The sequence below is a fragment of the Oryzias latipes genome, chromosome 14 (genome assembly GCF_053564925.1).
Source record: "Oryzias latipes strain Hd-rR chromosome 14, Olatipes_Hd-rR_3.1".
Classification (NCBI taxonomy): Eukaryota; Metazoa; Chordata; class Actinopteri; order Beloniformes; family Adrianichthyidae; genus Oryzias; species Oryzias latipes.
The window spans coordinates 22,021,443-22,044,630 of record NC_136250.1 but is presented as its reverse complement, the minus strand read 5'-3'; the positions used below and the strand labels follow the sequence as shown (position 1 = coordinate 22,044,630).

The 23,188-nt window shown below is 41.0% G+C and overlaps 2 protein-coding genes across 2 annotated transcripts; one reads left to right on the top strand and one right to left on the bottom strand.

The window, feature by feature from the left end:
- Positions 1-5,438: 5,438 nt before the first annotated feature.
- Positions 5,439-9,218, bottom strand: emc6 (ER membrane protein complex subunit 6). The gene is made up of 2 exons (XM_004076610.5): positions 9,077-9,218; positions 5,439-6,092 (listed from the first exon to the last, which is right to left on the bottom strand). The coding sequence occupies exon 2, from the start codon at positions 6,075-6,077 to the stop codon at positions 5,745-5,747; it is 333 nt and encodes a 110-aa protein (XP_004076658.1). The 5' UTR covers positions 6,078-6,092; positions 9,077-9,218; the 3' UTR covers positions 5,439-5,744.
- A 1,521-nt stretch (positions 9,219-10,739) lies between these two features.
- shpk (sedoheptulokinase) lies at positions 10,740-18,837 on the top strand. Its single transcript, XM_004076609.5, has 7 exons — positions 10,740-10,944; positions 11,044-11,185; positions 14,332-14,506; positions 14,574-14,726; positions 14,839-15,014; positions 15,207-15,407; positions 16,976-18,837. The coding sequence occupies exons 1-7, from the start codon at positions 10,807-10,809 to the stop codon at positions 17,368-17,370; spliced, it is 1,380 nt and encodes a 459-aa protein (XP_004076657.1). The 5' UTR covers positions 10,740-10,806; the 3' UTR covers positions 17,371-18,837.
- The last annotated feature ends 4,351 nt before the right edge of the window (positions 18,838-23,188 follow it).

Below are 23,188 nucleotides of genomic sequence, written 5' to 3'. Positions count from 1 at the left end.
GAGCTGGTCAGCGCCTCTACAGTTTTGTGCAGGGGGTGGGAGGGGTTATCCATGATGGATGTCAGCTTAGCTAACATCCTCCTGGATGGACTCAAGTGTGCAGCCCAGGACAGAGCCGGCCTTCCTAACCAGTTTGTTAAGCCTCTTCAAGTCTCTGCCTGCACTGCCCCCCGCCCAGCACACAACTCCATAAAGGACCACTGAGGCCACCACAGTGTCGTAAAAGGTCCTCAGCAGCTGTCTGCACATGCCAAAGGACCTCAGTCTCCTCAGCAGGTGAAGGCGACTCTGGCCCCTCCTGTACAGAGCATCCGTGTTGTTGGACCAGTCCAGTCTGTTGTTCAGGTGAACACCCAGATATTTAAATGTGTCCACGACCTCAATGTCTGAACCCTGGATGTTCACCGGTGACTGTGATAGTGAGGACCTCTTGAAGTCCAGGATCAGCTCCTTTGTCTTGCTGGTGTTAAGCAGCAGGTGGTTAACTTCACACCAGCTAACAAAGTCAGTGATGACCCCCCTGTACTCCTGCTCATCCCCCCCTGATACACAGCCCACAATGGCACTGTCGTCTGAGAACTTCTGCAGATGACAGTGGTGGGAGTCGTAGGTGAAGTCTGATGTGTACAGGGTAAACAGGAATGGGGAGAGCGCAGTCCCTTGAGGTGCCCCCGTAGTTGATGGTCCAAGCAACCAGATGTTGGTCCACACCTGCAACCTCCAGCTTCCTCCTCAGCAGTGATGGCTGAATTGTGTTGAAAGCACTGGAGAAATCAAAAAACATGACTCTCACAGTGCTCCCAGGGGCCTCCAGGTGAGACAGGGCCTGATGCTGCAGGTATATGAATATCATAATAAATAATATACCAAATTACTGTGGTTATTTTCTATGTTTTTTGCTGGATTTAGTTGCAGAACGAGATTTGTTTACTATTTTGTATTTGCATTTATTGTGAAGCTCGTTTGTGCATCATAAAATGGTTCATGAGCGGTTCCAGACGTAGCCCTACTGAAGGCCCAGGTGTGTAATGCACGGTCTGCCACTGCTCTTATTCAGTGTTTCAAACTTTCTGGAGACAAAAGCAGAACGAATAACAGCAGCCTCCATGCAACGATTCACTTTCTCCACAATTTTGTTTGAACCTCGATTTTTGGGTTTTGTTTTGATTTGATATATGGTTTGTGTATTACAAAAAAACAACAAACTCCAGAAAATGTGTTTTTTTATGCCAATAAGCAAGTTACAAGGGCAAAAGACTTGTCAGTTGGCTTGTACTAAGCCTGGTGTAGTGTGATAAAACAAAAAACAATAAATCCTTCTTACACATAAACATACTAGTACGCAGTAAGGACCCAACAATTCACTTTCTCCATGATTCGGATAGGTAGTGTAACATATGGTTAAGTTTAAAACTCTAGCAGACATTGATATTTTTAATCACTACAGAACTGGTTTAAAAAAAAGAGCTTAATTTGATTTCTGGTTATCTTGAAGTCATTTAGCAATTCTCTGTTGGACAGATGACTTTCATCCACAACTTTTTTAAACATTTCAGGTGTTTAAAAGGAACAGCAAGGAAGAGCAAAGGGGAGGCTCATGGATGTAGTGATGGAGGACATGAAGGCGGTTAGTTTGACCAAGCAGGATGCAGATGAGAGGGTTAGATGGAGGCAAATGATCTGCTGGGGAGCCCTCTAAAGATTGTTTCATAAACAGTGTTAACTTAAATCTGGAGGGAAATTAAAATACTTCAGATCTAAGTCACTCATTAACAAAGCATTATGGGTTTGTGGAACACAGTTGTAGGTGGGAGTGATCTTCTGCAGGCCCAAAGAAGCCCTGATTGTGTTGCCCAATCAAACCTGTGTCTGTGAAATCAACCATTTTGGCTGAGCCTGTGAGCTAAATTAATTCCTGGATGTGTTTCTGGATGATTGTCTTACTTAATTCCCCTTTTCAGTCAGAATAAACAATCCCAGCATGTTTGTGAGAACATACACAATCTGGTGCTCCTCCACTGACCTCATTCTGCAGTTCTTTACATAAAAACCACATGCCCTCTCTTTGCACATGTGGCAGCAAGACAAAACGGATGAAGATTTATTTTTCATGGAAACCTCAGGAAATTGACTCGTTTCATCCATTCATAGACGCCACATTCCGAGAAATCCTGAAAACCTACAATCCAGATTAGATGCATGACATCATCAGAAAGGGTGGTAAGACAGACATGATAATAAATACAGAAGAGGCACACAGAGTTTCTGTGAAAGGAAGTGAAGCAGTAAAACTGCTGTGTATGTCTAAATGCTCCTTCCCTCCCCCGGTACAGATTTCATGGACATTAAAACTGTCCAACGTTGACCTCACTGATTTTCACCTTTCCATCAATGGTTAAATCCAGCCTAACGAGGGAATCCACCTGCTAGATCTGCTGACCTCCCATTGAATGGATCACGCTGCCAATTCATTTCTGATTGATGGTCCCTGATATGATGTGACTACATTTAGATAATGACTTTCATACTGAGTTGGCTGTCAGGTCACGAGCATATGTGCTGACCTCTGACCTCTGGGAGCACACTGAGTTGACCTGATCATCACTGTGAGTGGGTCGAGGGCTGGACCAGTCTCTCAGTCTTGTCTAAAGATATACAGCAGTCCTTTAAAAAGGACAAATTTTTGCTGAACCCTGATGTTCCTCGAAACATCAAATACAGTCTTACCCAGATAAATTAAACCAGTGTGACATGGACTGTTTTACATGTACAGCAGGCATTTATTACCTAAAGAAAATTACAGCTTTCATCCAAATTAAGTCAATAGTTGTCTTTTCATAAGACTTAATGGCTGTGATGTCTGGGACCTGAACCCTTGACTGTTCCGACAGTTTTTAGCTTCTGAACAAACAGAGCAACAGCCATAACATCAACTGCTTCAGTGGGGTTTGATGTAAATCAGCACATGTGCTGTTAACTGTCAGAAAGTTTGTTTTATCAGGTTGTCGGTAAAAAATCTGTGTTTTATAAAATATGAACATAATCCTGTAGCACTGATAAATGTGTCACTGAAGTTACAAAGCATTGCAAAAAACTGTTTCTAGGGGCCAAAAGATGCATTTTTTATTTATTATTTATTCATTTAGTTGTAAATGCTGTTATTGTTCTAAAGTATGATTGTTGTACTGACAATAGAGCACTTTTTAAATTTCCGTTATGTCAGTGACATAATGTGCAAACTTTTATTTTCCATAAATGCTCCAATTTCAGAGGACATAAGTATGTTCTTTGGATGCCAAATGAATGCAGAAAACCTACAAATATCAAACTGCTCATGTGTTCCAACACTAGTTTTGACTTCCAGTTCTTTAATTAAAGCTAATTTCAAAGCTGCATCAGTGACGAACTGTAAACTAAAAAGCAGCAGTTTTTGTGTTTTGTTAAATGTGTCTGTGAGCAAAGATTTAAAGAGTGTTGGGGGGGGAAACAGACATTTCACTGCATCTATTTGCTTAAAATGAAAAAATGGGAGAGAAAGGGAGAGCAGCGGTCTTAGAGCTCCACCTTCTGGTAGCAAAAAATAAATAAAATGTATTTTTTGTTTCTTTTCAAAACACTTTTACAGACCATTTCAAAGTTTCTATCCCTACATCCTTTTTAAGAACTTCCTAAATTCCTTGCGAGCTGTTGGACAAAGGCAGGATGCTTCCTGAAAGGTCGCTGTTGCAGGGCCACACACTCATTGGTGGACCATTTTCTCAACCTTTTCGTTGTCACGGGGTTGCTGGAGCCAAACCCGGCTACTGTTGGGTGAAGGCGGGGTACACCCCAGTTGCCAGTCTGTCCCAGGGCACGCTATCATTCCCACTCAGACTTATCCAGAGTAACTAATAAACCTGTGAAGCATGTTTTTGGAATGTAGGAAAAGCCAGACTGCATGGAGAAACCCACACAGGCACAAGAAGAACATGCAAACTCCACACAAAAAGAACCCAGCTGGGATTTGTCCTGGAGTCTTCTTTTTGTGATGCAAAGACACGATCCACTGCCCTGCCGTGCTTCCCCCAACGGTTTCCCACTTGTGCTACACAACTTTTATTATTTTTATTTTTTTTAATCATGAAATGATTGTAATCTATCATCCATTCCCAAAGCCACATATGTGTTCCAGAAGAAAAGGAAACCACAGAACTTTGAGTTTGCCATCATTAGGAACGTTTAAGGGAAAAAAATGTAATGGTAATGTGATCATAACTCTAACCCATGGGTTTGCTAATGTGACCTGAAAGCTGAGCATCACTGACAAAAAGCTTTGATCTTAACCCTTGTGCTATCATAGATGACCCCACCCTTGCATTGACGTGTTCTCCCTACCATGACAAAGGTGGATAAAGGTGGAAAGATTTCATGTAATCCATGGACACCAGTGAAAATCACAAATCATTGAAGAAAAAAGTTTTAACGCACTGTCTAGTGGGTCTAGATGACCCAACTCCCAACGTTAAAGTGCCTAGGATAGCACAAGGGTTAATGATATGTGATCTTCACTGGTGTCCATGGATTGCATGAAATCCTCTTCACCTTTATCCACCTTTGTCATGCTAGGGATAACACGTCAATGCAAGGAACGGGTCATCTGGACCCCATAGGATAGCACAAGGGTTAGTGATCGGACTAAAACCTCACAAAACATGTAGAAAAGTAGAACTGAGTATGACTCAGCCTGTTTGTTCAGAATTATTAACACGTTATGAAAAATCACAACAAAGAATTAACTTCTTAACTATTAATTACTTAAATAGTTACCATAATCTGGTTCTTAACTTCTAAGTAGTTATTTATACTTTACCAGCCAAAGTATCGATCATTTATTAAATTCATAAGTATCAATAATATTCAATAAAGTGCTTATTAATTACAATAGAAATCTTTCAGAAATCTTTATTACACTTTTCATTATGATACACATCATAATCAATAAAAAGGAGGATGTGGTGATTCCAGAACACAAATACTTTTAAGGTGATCATGACCAAGAAAGTTATTGCCTCACACCTTAGTGACATCATGGTGGACAGGTGGGGTCCGAATAGATATAGAATGATACTCGTATCAGAACATTCCAGGTGAGGTTGAGTACTCACAGTCTTGAATTGCATTACAATACCCAGATTTTTGATGGTTTACAATAATATCTGGGTCTTTTAAAATGTTTGGTAACGCAAAAAAGGCACATTTCCATCCTCCTAAATGCCAGGATTCTCTTTAAACTCTTTAAATATGAAAATGGATTAATTTGTTAAATGTCGGATTCTCCACAAGAGCAAAAAGGAATCATTTGATTGTGGTGATGCACCACATCATAAAAGAAAGAATTTATAAGATGAAGTTATTTTTACCAATCATGCAATTCTACTGAAATAGACTCAAAAATGTCATTTTGTTGGGTAAAATTTATTTCTATCAATAACCACAATACTCTATATTTTTATACAAGACAGAATTTGTACGTGATCAGTTAATTTATTAAGAAGTGAATGGATGCAGATGATACAAAGCAGAAGCTACAGAACTTTATACATTTTTAAAAAATGAGAATGCAGCTTTTAGAGTTCTTTCAACACAGCAGCTCACTTTGAAAGACTTCATTTAATATCATCTATTAACAAACAGCAGGAAGACGAGCCTAAAGCTTTAAGAGGTTTTACATGGAAACATGGCAATGATCTTTGTGGCAGGTGGTCTTAATACACGTGCACCATTCCGTACAGGAAGGTCCAAAACAGGACGTAGGTGAAAAGGCCCCCGACGAGACCTCCAGTGAAGAGCAGCCGCCGAGATTTGAAGCATTTGTTCCATCGCCGGCCCGCTTTCAGGATGAGCAACAGAGAGAGGAGGAAGGAGGACAGGAAGTAAAAAACGAAGCCGTGAAGTCCCGTCAGCCCGAGGATGCCTGCCGTCGCTCCGGACAGGGCCGACACGGACGTGCGGCAGTAATCCAGCACGGCGGCGTTCCCTCTCATGGCAACCTCGCTGATGAACTGCGGCCCCTCTCGTTTGGCCCCGACTCCTGCCATCTTGGATATGGTTAGCTGTCAAAACAGGGAAAAACATAACAAAATGGATCTTTGATCTATAATCAGACCAGCAACAGGACAAAATGAACAATTATGATAGAAATAGGAACATTGGGGGGTAGAAACTAATAAAATAAGGTAAAAATCGAATTAAAACATTCATAAAGTGGCTTTAAAAGTAAATTTATCATCCAAAATGTTAAAGTCCCACTGCGATCATCTTTTGATCTGAAATCCCACTCAGTCGTATTTTAATTACCATTATGCCGTTTTTAGCTCAAACTGAAAAATCTGTTGTTTTCTATGACAGTTCCTGAAGGGCGGCAGTACTTCATTAGAAATTCACCCCTGAGTTGTGGGCCAGACTGTTAGCGTAGAGCAACCCCACACTCCCTTCCCGTCACCCATGATTGAGAGCTATCCGTTTATGCTCTCTCCCACTAGCTTACAGCCCCTAAAACCCAAACCTAACATCACTGGTGCAACAAAAATGGCAAATAATATTGCAGCTATCCAGCCGTTCAGTTTTGATCAAGATTCCAGCTCAGACGGGGAAAACAAAGACGTACACGGATCTATTCATGTACAAATGCATTGGAATGAAGAGGAGCAGGGAGCTTGTGGTTGCGTATTTTCTACGTCACAAATATAATCTTGTTTATGTGGCATTTTTTCGTCTCCTTATTCCTAATGATTTTAGTAAAGAAATACTCTGAAATGCAATTTTAAGCTTAATTTTATTTAAATGTCCTCTATTGAGAAAGAAATGCAACAAGAACATGTTAAAAAACTCTAAAAAGTGGATTTTCATCTGTGTGGGTTTTTAACCTTTGTGCTTTCCTAGGCACTTTAACGTTGGGAGTTGGGTCATCTAGACCCACTAGACAGTGCACTGAACCTTTTTTCTTCAATAATTTGTGATCTTCACTGGTGTCCATGGATTCCATGAAATCTTTCCACCTTTATCCACCTTTGTCATGGTAGGGAGAACACGTCAATGTAAGGGTGGGGTCATCTAAGATAGCACAAGGGTTAATGCAACCTGCTTTACATTTCCAATTGTATCCAAAGAAAAAATAAAGCATCAAACTTGAAAACAATAAGAAAAAAAGAGCAAATTTAAATTGGTAAACTGAGGGAAGTGATTTTAACAAAAAATAATAATAACAAACAAAATAGAAAAGAAGTAGTCCGCCTCTGCACTTGATAAGTCAAGTGGACCGAGCGACCGTGTCTCTGAGCAGAGCAGTTGGACTTTGTGCTTGAGGGGAAGGGAGGATGCTTTGTTAGGTGTGCGCTATGTGTGGGAGACTTCGGCCTGCGATCCGTCCCGCAGCTATAGGTGAACGAGCTACCAAACTCACGAGAACCGGGTCTCCCGGTAAAAGTGTGTATCCGAGCAGAGCTCGGGCCGTCAGCTTTTCAAAGCAGAAATGTCGCTCAGTCCTTAGAAACCGTTCAAACAATCACGAGGATTTGTGTTTTCTGTCGTGTCCCGACAAAATAAAGGCTGATGTTATTCCCACATATTTACATTCAGCCAAGCTGCAGATTGCAGCTTTTCCTGCATGGATTTTGTGTTCATCAAAGGCTAAATGTTGTTAGTCTGTGTTAGCTGCTCTTAGCCCTGGCTTATTTCCGGCTCCGTTCTTCAACAGAAAAAGCACTGACCACACAGATTAAAATTAAAATGATGAGCGAACAGGCGCTTCATAATAACCGTAACATTAATAAAAGCCTGTTTAGAAGATCATCTAGTATATTACAGAGCTGCCAGATATCTATGGATGTAGCCTCTCAGCGGAACTAATTTCCTCTTCCGGTATGTCAAACACTACTGCGCATGTGCGAATGATTTATTCCGACCGAAAGTGTGACACATGTGAACGTTTGTTATAATCAGAAAAAGGTTTTCTGGGCCCATGTACGTGATTGAATTCTAATCTGACCATTGATCCGATCAAGATGTTTTTGCACATGTAACCGCGGCTTATGGTGTCAACTAGCAGTGTGGTTGGGGGCGTGGCATCACGATGGTGTCTCTCCATCATGATGTCAGTCAGCCATCAAAATGTTGTTGTTGTGCTGTACAGGAAGGTCCAAAGCAGGATGCACCTGCTGAGGAGCATGTTGGGGGGGGGGTCCTTCCCAGGACCTTCTACTTTGCTGTGGCATCTGCCATCCCGTACAGCCCTGAAGCAGCAGCAGAACTAACAGAGAGGAAGGAGCTGGAATCAGTCAGGGAGGAGGGAGATGATCCAGTCCTGACCGACACCAGTCCCATCCACTGGAGGACACCCTGTCTGACATGGAGAGTCACAGACTGAAGCTTGTGGGCGAAGCCAGGGGACAACCTGGACAGGTCGCCAGTCTGTTGCAGGATCACAAATCAGAAACCCATGCACACTTCACAGCTAAGGACCATTAGAGTAACCAATTTATCCATGAGGCATGTTTTTGTACAAAGTATGAATGAATGAATGAATGAATGAATGAATGAATGAATGAATGAATGAATGAATGAATGAATGAATGAGATTCTGCAGGTATTTCCTTCAAGCTGTGGTCTGGCTCTATAGTGAGAATCCCTGACAGGCTCACTTTCTGGATGCAAACACTTCTTTTAGTCCTGTTTGTACATGACTTATTATAAAATGTATTTCTGTTTTTTTCCCCCCTTTTGTTCCCCTGGTACTTGCTGTGTTTTCGTAGTATGTTTCTTAAGTTATTGAAAGAGAAAGCGACTGCAATAAAAACTAAATACATAGTTGTTCCTTTTATTTCCATTAGCGGAGTCAGGATCCTTAATAAATATTAGCATAAAACAGCGCCATGAAGTTCCGCTTCACAGCAGGATCTTCTCATTCCGTAAAAACCTACAGCAGAGACCTCACGGCTCCGTTTAACCCCGCAGCCTCGCGGTGTTTAAAGGCTCGTGTCACCGCTGCTGCCGTCGTTAGCATCGTTTACGCCTCCCGCTAGCACGAACCGGCACTCACCGCTTCACGGCGAAGAGTTTTTGAGTTCCTCGCGTAGCTTTCACGGAGATATCTAGCGGTGGCGTGACGTTAAAGACTGAAATATTGGACAATTTCTAATAGAACAACGCGTCCATTCTTAGAAGGATAACGCTGCAAGTAGAAAGTCAGCCATGCTCCTCCGCAATGCATTGTGGGTACACGCCTTTGCCAGCGGAAAGGTCAAATTGTGCTTTTATGGCGCACTGAATTGTAGGAAATTTCGTTTAATTTAATAAAGTACACTTTAAACTCTTACATGTTTGTTTTAGCTCTGTTTCACCATATAAACAAAAAAAAATTAACGTAAAAAATGATAAACTGTAAAATGCTGTTTGTCTGTATTTTATGAATAAACTAAGTTGAAGACAATATTGACATTATCATTCAATAGTAGAAATAATGGAGCCAGACTCCAGTAGGGTTATGTCAGCACCATAATAAATTTAAAAACATGGCTGTGTATGATCTATAATTATAACTACGGTGGCTGGGCCAACGTACATAATCGAAGCATAATCATGAAATTGATTGGGTTAAAGGACATGGATGTACCAGCATTTGACATTAAATTGAAACACATTTTAATTTAAATTAGGAAAAAACAGTTTTAAAACAGTCTTAAAGTAGTGCCAGAAATTTTTTTATTTGTTTAAATAAAAAACTGGGCAAAAATTTAAGTTGAAACAGAAGTAACAACACAAGACGAACACATCAAGAAACAACTGTACAAAATATTAGCACAGTATGCTAACTATTTGAAAACTATTATTTGAAGTTGTTGGAGACTTAAAAAAAATGTGCACAGATTTAAAAAAATCTGTAAAGAAAGTATCTTATGGGATGGAATATTTTTCATGTAAAAATCGATTTAAATTCAGACTCTTTTTTATTTGACTTACAATTTTCTTACAGTCAAAAGACACGTGTCTGTGATCCAGCTCTGACTTTGAAATGGTAGAGGAAAATGACAAAATCGTGTTTTTATTTCGGTTTCTGCATATTTTTTCACCGAGCTTCGCCTTGTCCGACTTCCTGCTGTTCCGTGAATGCAGCAGCATCGACCCTGTGTAGGTACCATAACCATTCAGCCTGCAATAACCGTTCGGGGTCCTTTCGACTGAGGAGAATGTCACACTACAGTAACCCCACTTGGATAAACTACGTCGTAGTGGAGATCAGCTCGGGCTCTACATATTTTCATTTTCACATTTCCTTTTGTAACCCAAAGTTCTTTTCCCTCATAATTGGGTCTGATATTATTCTTTGTAATGTTTATAGAGAGATTTTGCCACAACCTACTTTGTAAAAAGGTCCGTGGCTGTTAGAATGAACCTGCTGCTCTACAAGTGCACCGTGTCTGAGTCTCTGATTCAGCAGCTGGAGTCTCGTGTTCGCAGGTGGGAAGGTGCTTTCTAATAGTGTGCGGTCCGGTGAAGGGTTCGGAACGCAGTCCATTCGGCTGCAAATGCACTTAATAATAATCTTAACAATAATAAAAGCACGTTTAGAAGATAATCTCGCTCTTTGTCTGAGCTCTGATGGTTTACAACGGACCGCATAATTTCTTCTATGGTAAGAATCATATTTTGTCCGGACCAATCAGTGTCTGATACGTCATCGGACCAACGGACGGCCAATCAGATGAAGTGACGTCAGCACTAGTCCAAGGACCCACCGGCTTTCATGTTGATGTTGAGTCTGGAGCAGTCATGACTAACTTCATCCTGGGTTTGGACGTGGGAACCACATCCGTGAAAGCCGTCTTATTGGCCACGGACTCCAGAACCGTGAGCGTCAGCCACGCGTTACCGACTGCTGCCGACATCAGCGACGACGGCGGGATAAAGGTGAGCAACTTTGCAATCAGCTCCTTCTTTCCCTGGCTGAGCGGGAGACGCCGGCGCGTGCCATCCTCCAGCTGACGTTGAAACGGCTTTGCGGTGCAGGCGAAAGAGCAGGACACCGGCCGGATCATAGACGCCGTGAACCGCTGCGTGGACGAGCTGCCCACGGACAAATTGCGGCGCGTGTGCGGGATCGGGCTGTCCGGACAGATGCACGGAGTTCTACTGTGGAGGGCGAAGAGCGGTGAGATAAGGCGCTGCGTTAATGCTGGATCAACTGATCAGATTATGTTGATCTGTAAATCAATATAAACATCTGGAATCTGTATGAAATCGTTTTTTGTGTGTTTGTTTTTTTTTTACTAATGCAGGTGTTAAAACATACAAATTATAACATTTCTGCAACAAGTTACAAGAAGGTAATCAATAGTCATCAGCTGGTAGTTTGGTCACAAAGAAGTCAACAGTCTTGTTTATTGCATCTGAAGTTCAAATGTGATTCTATTCATAGACGATTGGAAGATTCCTCATTTAAAATACAATAAAGAATCTTAAACCAACTTCTGTTGATCTTTAATGAAAGGGCCTTCAATCATATTTTATTTTTTAGCCTATAGTTATTAAAAATGATGTTTTTCACATGTTCTTATGGCATTTTTCTCATGATGGAGGGCATATATTTAAAAAAAATAGGATTAAAATAGCCTGAGTATTTCTTTATTCAAATTGTTGTGAATCTGGAGCAGATGAAAAATGTAATTAAAAAAACGTTTGTAGGTTAGATGTAGAAGCTACAGCTCCCTGTTCTGCTCCATTCTGATGCATCCACTTACAGACAAATAAATCCACGTACGTCTTTGTTTTCCTGGTCTGAGCTGGAATCTGGATCCAAACTGAACAGCTGGATAGATCCAATATTGCTCCCCTAATGTAATGTTGTGGTTGCATGGGGCTGTAAGCCAGCGGTGAACGTGAAAACAGAGGGATGTTGATCTATTTGAATGATGTCCTAGAAAACAACACCGTTTTTTTTTTTACTTTGCCTAAAAACAGCATTATCATAATTAAAAGACCAATGGGAACACTTTTACAATAGGTCAAAAGGTGATCGAAGTGAGTTTATAACATAATAAACAATCAACAAAAGTGTAAAACGGTTTAAAGAAAAACCATGTACCTATTGAAAAAGTGTTTGTGTATAGCCGCTGGATGGCTCAGTTGGTTAAGCGCAGGGAAACGGGGGGTCGGGGGGGGGGGGGGGGGGGGTCTCCCTGTTCCTGTCCCTTGCCTGGATATAATACAGGGTTATGTCTGGAAGGGCATCCGGTGTAAAAAATCTCTCTGCCAAACCACGTGAGATCGGTGAAAGCTGATTCACTGTGGCGACCACTGAAGGGATGCGCTGACAGGTGAACAACATATTTACTCTTTCATACACTTTGGATTCCATTTTTTAAATGTTCTTTCCAAGATTAGGCTGCATGGTGAGATAGTGGTTAGCATGAGAAGGCACTAGTTTAAATCCCGGCCGGGACCTTTCTGTGTGGAGTTTGCATGTTCTCCCTTAGCATGTGTGGGTTTTCTCCAGGCACTCTGGTTTCCTCTCACAGTCCCAAAACATGCTTCGTAGGTTAATTGGCAAATGGCACCTCTGTGTCCATTCATGTACGTGGCAACAGACGGGCGACCTGTTTCTTCAGGGTGAACCCCGCCATCACCAAAGAGGTCACAGGCTCAGCCTGTGACCTCAAAAGGGATTCAGCGAGTTCTGAAGATGGATGGATGTAAGGATGGATGGCATTCTACATGTTTTTAGTTAACATTATTCTTATAATTAGTGATTAAAATAACTCATGATGGCATCTTTATAATAAATTTATAAACAGCTTTGTTAAAAAGGAAATATTTGTTTTTGTTAAGCATAAGCTTTGACAGCTAGATTCTGTAAGTGATCATTGCAAATGTCAACCATCTGGTGCTTAGCAGAAAAGTCGCCTAATATTAAATTATTTTTTCATGAACGGATGTGTTAAAGCAGTTTTTTGAATCCCTGCTCCTTGTTTAAAGTACCTTTGAGCATGGCACCCCTTCCCATCATCCATCGCTTTAAACCATTGACTGTATTGGAGAATTGGGCTGAGTGACTCCTCCCCTATGGCTTTCTAAACAGGAAGTACCCACTGGTTCAAATAAGCCAAAATCCCATAGATGTCTATTGAGAAATAACCAGCTATCACTCAATCTGTTTGTCAGAATAAACCTTCTTTCTCTGCCTACATGGTTTTAACATCTTATTTATAATCCTAATTTTTTAATATTAATTATTAAGTCCTAAACTGGCCAATCAGATGCCTCAGTAAAAGCATGTGGTGCCCACCGACCTCCACCTTAAACATTCAAATGTTTGATTGACAGTGGTAGGGGGTGTGGACTTCCAAAAAGCCCTCTCCTGATTGCCAACAGTGGTTGCCATAGAAACATTGACTCAGACTGACTCTGACCAATTATTGTTTATGGCTATCATCCTGTTTCAACATGCCGATGTCCTTATAGTGGAAATATGTCGACCGAATTGACGTCATTTGGTAAGAACTGGAAGTAAACCCTTTTCTACGACTGGTGTCACTCTCGCTCAGTCCAGTTCTCTTTCACAGTGGTGTGAACCATGGGTGTTGGACACCGGCCAAACATGTGTGCCGGGGTGTCCAACATGTTTTTTAACATACCTGCCATTGAAGCTCCATATTGTAAACACACGTGATCAAGGTAATAAGCAGCAGATGGGGCAGGATTTCTGGAAAACCAGCCTTAGAATTACTCAGAAATGCAATTTTAAGCTAAATTTTCTTTACATATGTCTTTCATCACCAGAAAAATGTTAAAAACACCAAGAACACGATTTTCATCAAAGTGGGTCTATTTGAGCATATTGAAGTATTTCTTTTAAGTTTTCTTTTAAGTATTTCTTCAAGTCGTCGTGAATTAAGAGCAGACACAAAAATGCTGTTAGAAAAAAAATCATATTTTTGATGTGAAAAACAGACTGGGTGGGCCAGAAGCTCCGCCCCATTCTGATCCATCCACTTGCAGACGAATAGATCCATGTACGTCTTTGTTATCCTGGTCTGAGCTGCAACCTGAATCAACACTGTACGGCTGGATAGCTCTGATATTTTTTCACTGATGATGTTGGGTTGGGGGTGTGAGAGGCTGTAAGCTATTGGAAGAGCGTGTTAAACAGAGAGCTCTCAGTAACAGAGAGGGATGAGGGTTCACTGGGCACAATTTTGAAATGGATGAAAAGATGATTGGTGAGGGTCTTTACCCCAAATGAAACCATAGCACATGGACAATATCCGCTGTTCATTTTCCTTTTCTTCACCCCCTAAGGCTGTGATTGGTCAGGTGGGGACTTCTTCATTCCCAGAGACACGAGTCAGCTGATCACATGGCAGGATGGACGCTGCAACAGCGACTTCCTCCGTTCTCTTCCAAAACCAGACTCGCACCTGAACACTGCCACAGGATTTGGCTGTGCAACTCTCTTCTGGCTCATGAAACACCGGTAAGTATGCTCAGACACCGACTGGTTGTAGTGAAGGCAACCTCCGACTGTACGGATTTCACCGCAGACCTGAGTTTCTGGAGGGCTTCACGGTGGCAGGCACCATCCAGGACTACGTGGCGTCTATGCTGTGCGGTTTGGACGGGTGTGTGATGACGCCTCAGAATGCCGCCAGCTGGGGTTTCTTCAACACTTCCACCAATCAGTGGAATGAAAGCATGTATGAAAAACACTAAATCTAAAAGGTGTTACCTGTGCCTGAACTTTATTAACAGTTTGCATGATCAGAGTCGGCTTCTTGTCCTGACTTGGCTGTGTTGTGCATGCTCTAGTTTAAAGGCCGCCGGCTTTCCTCTGCACCTGCTTCCTCAGTGTGCGCCATCTGGTGGCTTGGCAGGGCAAACGCGGTCTGTCTGGCACAGCATCCCTGCCGGTACACCAGTAGGGGCTGCTCTGGGAGACTTCCAGTGCTCCGTCTACTCCTGCATGAGTGCGCCTACAGATGCAGGTGAAACAGGAAGTCTACTCATGACTCATTCAGTGTTTATCTTTCAAATCTTAAATGACACACTTAATTTATCCTGCATGAATAGTTCTATCCACCACTTTCTAACATCACTTTAAGGTCTTGTGGTGTTTTACTCAGCGATTCTCATTTGTTGTGCTGCACAAAATGTCAAATCTCTCTTTTGGCCTCCAGTTCTCAATATAAGCACTTCTGCTCAGCTGACCTTCGCCATGCCAGCTGGCTTCAGACCTCCTGATTCTCCAGATTCAACCTCCTCCATCTCCTACTTCCCGTACTTCGACTCCTCATATCTGGCCGTGGCAGCGTCGCTCAATGGGGGAAACGTACTGGCCACTTTTGTGGGGATGTTAACCTCTTGGATGAGAGAACTTGGTACAGACACACCTTTTTATTTTAGATTGTCGTTATTTTTCTAACTTGCAAAGAAAATGGAAAATGTTGGTTGAAAACACAGAAGACTTTAAATAAGTACCGGTATACCCCATGTGTTAATAGAGCAGAAAAATCTGGTTCCTCCCTTATAAGTAGTTTCCTGTCATGTGATGTGTGCGCCTCCCTGGAGGGCAAGCGGGTCCAAGAATCTAGGGCAGGGATTAGAAGTTTCATTTCAATCAAACTCTAAAAATGACAAGAAGCTGACTTTGGCATTTCTGTCCCCTGTTTGCAATTTTAAATTCAAACGTATATTAAAACAAAAAAACTTGTAAAATTTCACCTCAGTGCAGTTATCCTGCTTATTAGATCTAACCACAGAGCTAAAAAAAAAGGTGGAGTTAGAGTGTAAGAATGGGTTTTCTGTAGTAAAGTTAGATAATTTCACACCAATGTGAATGAGGACCACCTTCATGTGTAATGAGCCCCCTCCTGGTTATCTGGGGATTTGCCCTGGCTCCAATTGTTTTAGTTTTAGTTTGTTTTAGTCAAACCTCAAAGAGCATTACACTTGAATCTGTCAATCTCATTGAATCTAGTTTTTCACAAAAACAGCATCAAAGGCTGCACAGTGGGGCAGTGGTTAGCACTCTTCACAGCAAGAAGGCCCTGGTTTGAGTCCCGACTGGGTTCTTTGTGTGAAGTTTGCATGTTTTCCCCGTGAATGTGTGGGTTTTCACCACTCCAGCTTCATTCCACAGTCCAAAGACATCCTTCATTTGTTAATTAGTTACTGTGAAGTGAACCTATAGGTGTCTGTGTGTGGGAGTGATTGTGTGCCCTGGGCAGACTAGCGTCCTGTTCAGGATGTACCCCGCCTTCACCCAATAGTAGCAGGGACAGGCTCCAGCAACTATGTGACCCCCAAATTGATTCTGCAAGTAAAGAAATTGTATGGATGGGTGGAATAGCAATAAAAAGTGAACTTTTTTTGTAACCTTCCAGAGTTCCTTCAATACTGGATTACAAATGTTAGACAGGAGGATTTAAAAAAAATCATATTATAATTTACCTTGTTGTGGCCAGTAGCTCAGAGGATTACATTCAGCAGATACACTTGAGAAGCCTTTCATGTCGTGCAGCCGGACCCCTCCTACTGTCAGTCCATGAGTGCAGGGCGGATGTAAACTGATTCCAGCAGCAGACGTCCTTTATTTCTAGCAATACCTGCTTTTCACTGGAATCCTGCTGTTCGTGTTACAGAAAAATGACATCATGTAAGAATGTGTTTTTTAAGTGGATCATTTGCAGTTCTTGCTGCGTTTTTAGTCCCATTTTAGTTCTTCTACAATTTCCTACCTTTCAGCAGAATATCTGTTTTGTTCATTTATCTGTTTGCTTTCTTTTTCCTGCAACTAAAACTAAGAGTTTGGGACAAATGTGTTTAAAAGTTGTTTTATTTCATAGTTATAGGAAACTTGTCAAATGCCCATTCACAGTTTTATCTTTAAAATCAGGATCAAATATTTGAAAATGTACTGATTTGTGAAATGTTCCTACCCCTGCAGGTGCAGATCTGAGCGAGTCATGCTTGTATGAAAAGCTGATTCATTCTGCCTTGAACCAGGAAAGCAGTGACCTGAGAGTGATTCCTACCGTCCTGGGAGAGAGACATGACCCTGGGAGCTTGGGTCAGGTGACCTACATCTCCACCAACAATCTCTCCCTGGGTCATGTGACCAGAGCGCTTTGCCATGGAGTCCTGAGCAACCTCGCCTCCATGATGCCTGCAGAGCTCCTTCAAAACGCTGGCGTCAGCAGAATTGTTGGCAGCGGCAGTGCACTAGCACGCAACCAAGTGTTCAGGCAGGAAGTGGAGAGGGCGTTTCCTTTTCAAGTGGTGTACGGCAAGAACGCGGATTCTGCTGTGGGTGTGGCCATGGTCCTCAGTGACCGGCTATGATCCACTATTAGAATGTAGGATTCAGGATTCCTGCATGTTCTGAAATCTTTAAGGACTATTTTTGGAATAACGTCTTCTTGTGCCTACAGTCGTGCACACTGCTTCACTTTAGCGTTGGAAAGTACAACAGATTGTTGAAGCAACAGTTTAGAACAAACTGTAACGTTTTTTAACAGTATTATTGTAACTTTAATCAAAATGAAGCAACATATCAAGGTTGTTGCAATAATAAATAGCTCCAAGCTGCAAAATCTTACAGATTTGCCTTTTAATTGAAATAACAGATTTTTTTTTTCATTGCGTGGAAGAAGAGGGTAAATAAAATACTCTTAAACTTATTTTCTGATGTACACTTTTCCAGAAGTACCTGGAGAACTAAACTGTGATGACTGAGAGCAGATTACTGTATTTTTCTTTGGGTGTATACCTTGCCCTGGAGTATAAGTCCCAGGAGCCAAAAATACATAAAGGGGGGGAATAAATCATATATGTCGCACTTTTGGGAGAGTTTTTTTTTTTTTTTTAAATACAAGAAAAGAACATTTCATCTTGAAAGACAATTTATAATAACAGAAATAATAATAGACTGAACATTTACATGCTTCACTATTTTAACAGACTGATGCTTATTTAGCTTCATGAAACACAGGAGGAATCTATTATATTAGCATAAGTAAATATATATATATTTTTAATCACATACTAGTTGCACCTCTGGCTGAACTATGCAAAAAACTGAGTTATACTCAGAAAAATACATAAAGGAAAGATCTCAGCTCTGTTGTGGAAATCTGAATTGTTTGGTGATTAGTTTACATTCAGTCCCACTGGAGGTTTTTTTTTACTATGATGATCATTCAAAGCTGGTGAGCTTAGATCATTTTCTTTCTGCACAACACAAGTGCTCTTCAGATGAAGGCTGCGGGTGGCTGAACAGAGACAGTTATTCACAGGATTTTTAGACAGAATGTAGTTTTTTTTACAGTAGACTGTACAGGATCTGAAGCCTCAAATTAATGTCACAACCATCGCAATGTTTGACATTTTTTCACTTCTTTTTGTCATTAACGCTGTGAGAGTTTTACTCCAGATGTAACAGGACATACCATCCTAACAGTTTTTCTTTTGTTTTACATGACCTCAATATTATTATCCTAAAGTGCCTTCCTCTGAATACATACAGAAGTCATAACATCCCACCATGAACGCTGACCTGCAGGCATGCAGTTCCTAGGGTCTTTTTGATCTCTCCTGCTGTGGTTTAATCCTGTTCCAATGTTCTTTCATTGAAAATAATGACTCTCACTGTGGTTCACTGTTGTACCAAATGCAGTTTTTTATTTGCTGCTGAATATATGAAGATCACAGTATGATGTGTTTTTTGCTTCCTTTTGTCACACAGCCATTTAGCTGCAGGTCTGCATGGTGTTTAGGCTCTATTGTGCCAAATTAAATTAATCTCAGCAACTTTTGACAGTTCTCCTTATTTTACCTCATTGTGTGTAAGCGTTTTTTTTGTGTGTTTGGCCAGATTAATTAATCGTAAAAATTAAAATAGGCTGATGAAAATGCAAGTTATATTTTAAAGTCCTGTACAAACCAGGGGTGACACATTACGAACGTGTTAGCAAGAAAAGAGCATCAGCGCGTTCTTCTATTTCCCTGAAGGGGTAAACTTCAGGAGAAAGGATGAAGAACATGGATGTAGGTGATTCTGACTCTTCTGCAAACTCTAGTAATGTTGACATTGTGACTGCAGGTCAGAACATCCGTTCTCATCTCAACCCATGTGAAATTCAATTCTGAGACGGACCACTTTGAAGCAAACAACCTTTCAACCAAATTACTCTTACACATCACCTGCACACCCCATGTGTGTAGCATTTGACCACGGTCGGAAAGGGGTCACTATGCACTCCTTACTAACGAGTAGACTGCGGCGTAAGGGCAGCGTAAAACAGCATCACCATCGTCTAAAGTACATTTAACTTACATTATTCCAACAAAAATACGTTTAAAACACACTTGAGAATGGTACGTTCCATTTTTTAATGACGTCCCTAACCCTTGTGCTATCCTAGGCACTTTAACATTGGGAGTTGGGTCATCTAAACCCACTAGACCAGAGGTGGGCACTGAGGGCCGCATTCCTGCATGTTTTCAAGCATACCCTGCTCTGGCATGTTCTAATTGGCTGGACACACCTGAACCAGATAATCAGCCATGAGTGGGGCAAGACTATCTGGAAATCATGCAGACACACCGGCCCTCAAGGCCTGGAATTGCCCACCCCTGCACTAGACAGTGCGCTCAACCTTTTTTCTTCAATGATTTGTGATCTTCACTGGTGTCCATGGATTACATGAAATCTTTCCACCTTTATCCACCTTTGTCATGGTCGGGAGAACACGTCAATGTAAGGGTGGGGTCATTTAAGATAGCACAAGGGTTAAGGTGATCACAAAAGCCTTAGGGAACCGTACGAAACTCCTACAGACCCCTTAACCCTAGAACACTTTCGCTGTAAAAAGTTACAGCATCGCTTTTGCCAATATAAATACCCAACAAAAAGTACTTCTCATAAAAAATAGATCAAAACATTACAACACATAATAAATTAGAGTGGTTTTCTTTCGTTTTCAAATGTGGTATGTTTAACAAAAAGAAAAACATAGGAAGTTCCTAAAAACATGATCTAAACTTACTGACAAATTAGGAATTTGAGAAGAAAAAAATAATAAAATGATATTCGAAACTTGGTCTTTGGTCCACCTATTCCTGGTGCATGTGAGACTTCCCTGGTGAAGGCACAGACTCCTTGACACGCGACATATTGAATTCATGTAACTAGTTTTGCCCGTGTGAAAATCACCCGGCGATAGTGCTTCAGGGTTAAGCTGCGGCTGCTCCTCTCTATGACCTTCCACGGGCCTGGGCTACCCAAAACCAATGGACCCATACAGGCACATGTGACTAAGGCACAGACCTTTCAAAATGTTATTAAAAATGTTTTATGGCGTGTTTTTGTTTAATTCCCATCTTGGTCATTACCCCATGTTCCCCTGACAGCCAATCCACTGGTGATGTCCTACCTGGTTGGACAGAGGAAGAGCATTTTTGCAGGGTTTACTTCATTATTCGTCTGGAGGTCATGGAGACGCAACAAACAGGAGGGAGATCCTGCATTTTTCCTCGTGTTTAGAGTCTCACACAGTACAAGTTACTGAAGCGAAGGACTGAATGAAAAGTAATGAATGGTAAATGTATAAGTAAGTATGAGTAAATATACTTATAGAGAGTCCTACTGCCTTCCTTAATGGTCCAAAGTGTTTTACAGTCACAGTCTCATTCTCGCACACTGATGCCAGCTCCACCACACCCAGCTAAAATCACCAGGAGCAGTATGGGAATTAGTGTCTCGCCCAAAGATACTTCTACACATGGGTGGAAAAGGCAGGAACTGAACCTGTGATTTTCTGTTCTGGTCGATTCAAAAGTGTCATAGTTAAGACATTTTTGATTGTCAAAACATTTCTCACTATCATTGTGTTACTTTAACCCTTGTGCTATCCTAGGCACTTTAACGTTGAGAATTGGGTCATCTAAATCCCACTAGACAGTGCACTCAACCTTTTTTCTTCAATGATTTGTGATCTTCACTGGTGTCCATGGATTACATGAAATCTTTCCACCTTTATCCACCTTTGTCATGGTAGGGAGAACACGTCAATGTAAGGGTGGGGTCATTTAAGATAGCACAAGGGTTACATCAGCATTGGGAACACAGTAACAGACATTTCTGCAGCAACACAAAAAAATCTTGAGGTCTCTGTGGACAAACGTAGCATTTTTACAAAAATGGGTTTTAACCCTTGTGCTATCCTATGACCCCACCCTTACATTGACGTGTTCTCCCTACCATGACAAAGGTGGATAAAGGTGGAGAGGATTTCATGTCATCCATGGACACCAGGGAAGATCACAAATCATTAAAGAAAAAGGTTGAGCGCACTGTCTAGTGGGTCTAGATGACCCCACTCCCAATGATAAAGTGCCTAAGATAGCACAAGGGTTAAGAAAGGAAATGCATTAGGGTTGGGAATGCAGGGAATCATTATTCTTTAGGATGCCCATGCAAAAGAAAACCACTTACATGTTCAATTTACAGACTTTGGAGGCTTCTAGGAATTACAGATTTGTCCATTGAGGAGAATCAGATCTGAGTAGATCAGTTCCCCAAACATCCATCTATTGTGTTCAGGGCAGACAGTAGTGCTGAGAGATCAGGACAAATCTACTCGCTTGTAGTTGATGTGCTCAAAAATGAAACTGAAACCAGGCAAGACTGGAGAATTGGCTGTGTGTTACTAAAAATAAATGTTCAGGGTATCGTTGAAATGCTTGCATGTTTGTAATGTATTATGAGGTGTTTGTGCCACAATCTAAATAAATGTTACGTTTTTGTAACAGTTTCGACCTGCTCATTAAGGGAAAGAAAGTACTGGAGTTGTACTTTTTTCATTTTCACAAACAAGTGGACAGAGCCACACGGTTGATGTATTTTGGTAAAGGTGGCACCTCTAATCTGTTTGAGGCAGATTATTGTCATCCATGACGTTTACTCAGAATAAAAGAGTTAAAAGAGGATTAAGAAGGTTTCTTTACTTGTTTTAATCTGTTTTATTGTTATCCCGAGGAAACTGAGTTCTCATGCTCATATCTCTGGATGAAACCTGTCATTTTATCAAGAAAACTCAAAAATTCATTCTGTTTTCTTGACAAAACAGAAAGAAAATCAAATGCTTGTTTACTATTTAAAAACTGTGCAGTCAAACCACAGCACTTCCCAAAATTATTCATACTGCAGGGTACAAATAATGTCAGGCAGCATTCTGAGGAGACAGAGGACCGGAATTAGAAACAAAGATAGTTTACGTTAGAGTTACTTCAAAGTAATATTACTTAAATTATTATCCCATATATGCTCTGACAAAAAAAAAATAGATTTATGGACTCAAATTAGTATTTTCTGTGAGATTTTTTGGTCCGTTTAAGTTGTTCTTCTGTCATAGTCACATCATGTTTATAATCATCAACAGCTATTTTTATTTCTGTCAACTGTCCCTATACATATGACTGTCTAGTTTTCAGATCTCTAATGTCGGTCCATCTGATTTGTTACCCTACAGTTGAATCTTTTGTTCCGGTTTTTGTCATGTTTGGGTTTATTCAGTAAATGTTTACATTTCTACCACCAAGCCTGGTCTCCTGCATTTTGGGTCTTTGTGTCGATTCCTGACATGATTGACATTTTTAACATGAGGTCTGGTCCATTGTTTAAACTTTTTGAAATGACAGCAACAAAAGCATTTCAATTCTTGTTCTAAAGTACCTTTAGCAAAAAAGTAACCTGTTTAAGAGTACTACAAGTATACTTAGGACATTCTAAAAGTGAGGCAGCATACTGGAAGTTTACTTTTTATAAACTACTTAAAATGTTCCAATTCAGTCTAAAGAAGTATTCAGTTAGTATGCTTCCTGCATTACCCATATAGTATACTTGTTATACTCAAACTCATGTATACTTAAAAATATTAAGTGTACTACTTGAACACAAAGGTTAGTGTTAAATTTTTTTACCTACTTTAGCTTTGTGCCTCAAAAAGCCCACATTTAATTGGACCATGAGGACCAGATAGGTGTTTTTATCTGGGTTTAGCACTGTTGTAGTATTTTGAGACTCCCTCACAGACAGACGAATCTCGTTTCTGTTCAGAAGAGGAAAAAGGAAGTGGCATCTGAAACGCATCTCAAGAGC